The 4,174-nt window shown below is 45.4% G+C and overlaps 1 protein-coding gene across 1 annotated transcript; it reads left to right on the top strand.

Moving 5' to 3' along the window:
• Positions 1-1,914: 1,914 nt before the first annotated feature.
• LOC125522293 (UDP-glycosyltransferase 87A1-like) lies at positions 1,915-3,682 on the top strand. Its single transcript, XM_048687367.1, has 2 exons — positions 1,915-2,435; positions 2,616-3,682. The coding sequence occupies exons 1-2, from the start codon at positions 1,952-1,954 to the stop codon at positions 3,521-3,523; spliced, it is 1,392 nt and encodes a 463-aa protein (XP_048543324.1). The 5' UTR covers positions 1,915-1,951; the 3' UTR covers positions 3,524-3,682.
• The last annotated feature ends 492 nt before the right edge of the window (positions 3,683-4,174 follow it).

Here is a 4,174-nt window from a genome sequence, read left to right on the forward strand (position 1 = left end):
CATCACACTAAGATCGAGTTGGATAATGGCTAGCAACTCAACTCTCATATATACATACATACATACATACATACATACATACATACATACATACATACATACATACATACATACATACACACACGTACTAATTACGGTTGGGTAAGCCAGAGGGTGTCTGTATTGAGTTTTTTAAAACCATACATACATATAGCTAATTCAAAAATTGCTAACTGTTTCAAAAATATCATCCTTTCTTAGCTAACCTTGTGGTTATGCTCATTCTATTTGTGAAGCCTTGATTGTCTTCAATCACTAATAATTATATTTACCTCGATTTACTTACTCGACCAGCTAGAAGCTCCACCCATGGATGATTGTCTTCTCGTTTGGCTGGTAGGAGTATATGTATAGACTTATGGCTGGTGGTTCAGTTAGTGGGTGAGGACGTTGTTGAGTTGGTTTAGTTTAAGCATCATACTCTTGTCCGGTTGGCAGCTAACTACTCCCTCTGTTCACTTACATATAAGACGTTCAAGCCTGCTCAGACAATGCTCTAAACAGTTCAAAACCAGCTGTCTAAATCGCGTTATAACAACGAAGGGAGGGAGTAATTTATATTAATTTGTCTAATTGTCCCAACCGGCCATTAGGTCGGCCATTAGGTTAGTTCATTAGCTGGCTATTCCCGTAGTTCTTATCCATCCACCACCATGTCCCCGTGTGGCCACATGTAAGAATCAATTAATATGCTCCCCTTGCTAGCTTTATAATCCTGTCCCGAGCTGTTAGACCACTTGCTAGGTTCAGTTTAGGAGCTACACAACAACCACACAACTTAGCTGACACGGAGAAACCAAGCAAATTAGTTAGGAGTCCCGCATCGGTACAACCCCTCGTAAAATGTATAAAGGACAGCATGGACCTTTCACAAATCGCATCCATTTTATAATGGGTTGTCCAGTATAAGCCGTACGGATACGAGGCTCTAAGTGCCCACTGGACCAGCCCAAATCACGTTCAGTATTTATGTAGAAAATAATACAAAATACTGCAAAATGAGTGATCACGTGGACTTGATCTATGGACCTTACACTATTAGTAGGCCCTGCTTGCTACTAGACCGACCGACTACTTGTGATTTCCAATAGAGCCGAATATGTAAGAACAAACAATGACCACATTTTTTAAAAATCAACACTATTCTTCAACAAAATTGTGAACAATTTGGAAAAGTCGAATATTTTTTAAAAATAAAATTATTTATGAAACTCCAAACTTTTCTTAAAAATTTTGAAATTTCCAATTTTTTTTGGAAAAAGTGAATAATTTTTGGAAATCTTAACATTTTTTATAAACGTGAATTTTTTTTGTAATCCTCAACAATTTATAAAAATGCAAACAAAATTTCTAAATTCCATACATTTTAGGAAAACATGAAAAAAACAAAAACATGATTTTTTTCCCATGAAAAACATCAAACATTTCTACAAACTCCGAGCAAGCTTTGTTTTTGGATCAGTGAAGAAGTTTTGAAAGCGGAAATACTTTTTAAAATCGTTTATTTTTTACTTCAGTTTAGAAGAAAAAAAAGTCAAGATTGAAGTTTTCAATACAGAAGGAAATGAAGTTTTGAACAATACTTAAGCTTTTAAAACCACGGTATTCACTGCATCAGACACGCCAAAGTACTAGAGTGTTTTATAGAAACCGTGATACTGGTTACATGCTTCAAAAATACTTGGATGACAAACTAGTCCTTAGTTTCGACCAATTTTTCTTATAAACTGAAATATTGTTGGTACAAAACTGTAATATTTCGCTCTAGTGATTCGTTTTTAGAACTCTATGATTAAAAAAATCCTGAGCTCTGAGCATCTCAACCAGCATCGTGGTATATAATACTGTAATTAGGTAACCTGCATTCTAGTGGTCGCCAAACCCCACGGATCTCCTCTCTGCATCTCAAACAATGGCCTCCACGACAGCGGCGGCGGCTCGGCACGTGGTCGCGTTGCCGTACCCGGGCCGCGGCCACATCAACCCCATGCTCGCCCTGTGCCGCCTGCTCGTGGCCGCCGACGGCTCCCTCACCGTCACCGTCGTCGTCACGGAGGAGTGGCAGGCACTGCTGGCCTCCGTCATGCTGCCGGACCGCGTCCGGCTCGCCACCATCCCCAACGTCACCCCCTCTGAGCGTGGCCGTGGTGCCGACCACGCTGGATTCGTGGAGGCCGTGCGCGACAAGATGGGGGAACCCGTCGAGCGGCTGCTCGATCGTTTGGAGCTGCGGCCGGAGGCTGTCCTGGCCGATACCTTCCTGACGTGGGCGTTGGCCGCCGGCGCGCGGCGCGGGATACCGGTGTGCTCGCTGTGGACTCAGCCGGCCACCTTCTTCTTGGCGCTCTACCACTTGGACCTGTGGCCACCGGTGGATGGACGTGACTCCCAAGAAGGTAATTACTACGTAGTAATTATTGGAGAATGCTCCAGTATTTGTTTTAGAGTGATAGAGATGGGAACGAACAAGCATCTAAGTATGCTTCTGCTAGTGTGTTTGCAAAAGGAATGCATCTCCAATTCGTCCTTAGCTAATCGCACACATAACTAGTGATGTGTACTTTCATGCTCTGCAGAACTAAGCATCAAGAAGTCTTTGGAGGAATACGTCCCGGTCCCGGGCCTCACATCGATAAGGCTGTCTGATCTCAAGATCATCCGTGCCTGGGAGCGAAAGCGACCATTTGAAATAGCAGTGGAGATGTTCGCCGACGTACGCAAAGTGCAGTGTGTCCTTTTCACCTCCTTCCTCGAGCTTGAGCCCAGTGCCATCAACACAATAGCAGAGTCACTTCCATGCCCCGTGTACCCAATCGGCCCTTCATCGGCACTCGACGGGGACGACAAGATCCACGAGGAGGAGCACCGTGAGTGGCTGGACGCGCAACCAGAGAACTCGGTGCTGTACGTCTCGTTCGGCAGCTATATCCGCATGCCGCCCTCGCAGCTCCAAGAGATCGCCATGGGTCTGCGTGACAGCGGGGTCAGCTTCTTCTGGGTGGCCCGGGACAAGGCCGCCGATGTGCAGCAGATGTGCGGCGACAGGGGGTTGGTGGTGCCGTGGTGCGAGCAGCACAAGGTGCTGTGCCACCCCTCCGTCGGCGGCTTCCTCAGCCACTGCGGGTGGAACTCGGTGCTGGAGGCCGTGTACGCCGGGGTGCCATTGCTCGCCTTCCCTCGGACCTGGGATCAACTGGTGAATGCCCGGATGGCCGCAGACGAATGGAAGGTCGGCATCGACCTGAGGGGGCAGAAGAGGGAGGATGGCACCGTCACCGTGGGCAGGGCCGCCATCTCTGCTGCCGTGGGCAAACTGATGGACTCTGACAGTGGTGTTGGCCAAGAAATGAGGAGAAGAGCTGCCGGACTGCGCGAGGATTCCCGTTGCGCGATCCACGAAGGCGGCTCGTCGCATCGTTCTTTCACCGGTTTCTTGCAACATCTCGTGGAGGGGAAACTGAATGTAATGAAAACTTTCCAGTGACATTTCTTCATTTTTCTGGTTTGAGTGGCAATAAAATAAGCTGTTTATGCGTCTAAATAGTGTACTGACATACTAATAAGCGGATGCTGTGATGGCATGCGGGTTTTCTGAGCTTTTCAAAACAATCGGAAAGCCACTTTGGCTCCAGGGGCTCCGGTTATCCTGGTGTTTTTAAAAAAAAACTAGCGTAGTACCCGTGTGTTGCAACGGGAACTTAAAATTTAGCCCAAGCGCCACGTAGCAGTTTATTTTGAAATTTTCAAAACACATACTTTTAAGTTTCAAAAAAATCGTAAAAAGGTCTGGAAATTTTTTGTTCATTGTTCTCTATTTCCTTCTCATTGGAAATTTGACCCAAAGTGACAATGCAAATTTGACAAACAACTATTCAAATTGACAATGCAAATTTGACATCGCAAATTAAAATTAAAGTTTATTTTTACAACCACACAATTTTTTGCAAAGACAAACATACGTAAACAGCAGCGGCACACAAGCAGTACCAAGCACCAGCGTCATGTATCATTCTTTTGGCAAACCTATCTGCTCAAGAGCCCTACGAACGGAGGTGCAACTATTAACTACTCCCTCCGTTCGGAATTACTTGTCACAGAAATGGATGTATCTACAGCTAAAATACATCTAGATACA

The sequence above is a fragment of the Triticum urartu genome, chromosome 7, assembly GCF_003073215.2.
Source record: "Triticum urartu cultivar G1812 chromosome 7, Tu2.1, whole genome shotgun sequence".
NCBI lineage: Eukaryota > Viridiplantae > Streptophyta > Magnoliopsida > Poales > Poaceae > Triticum > Triticum urartu.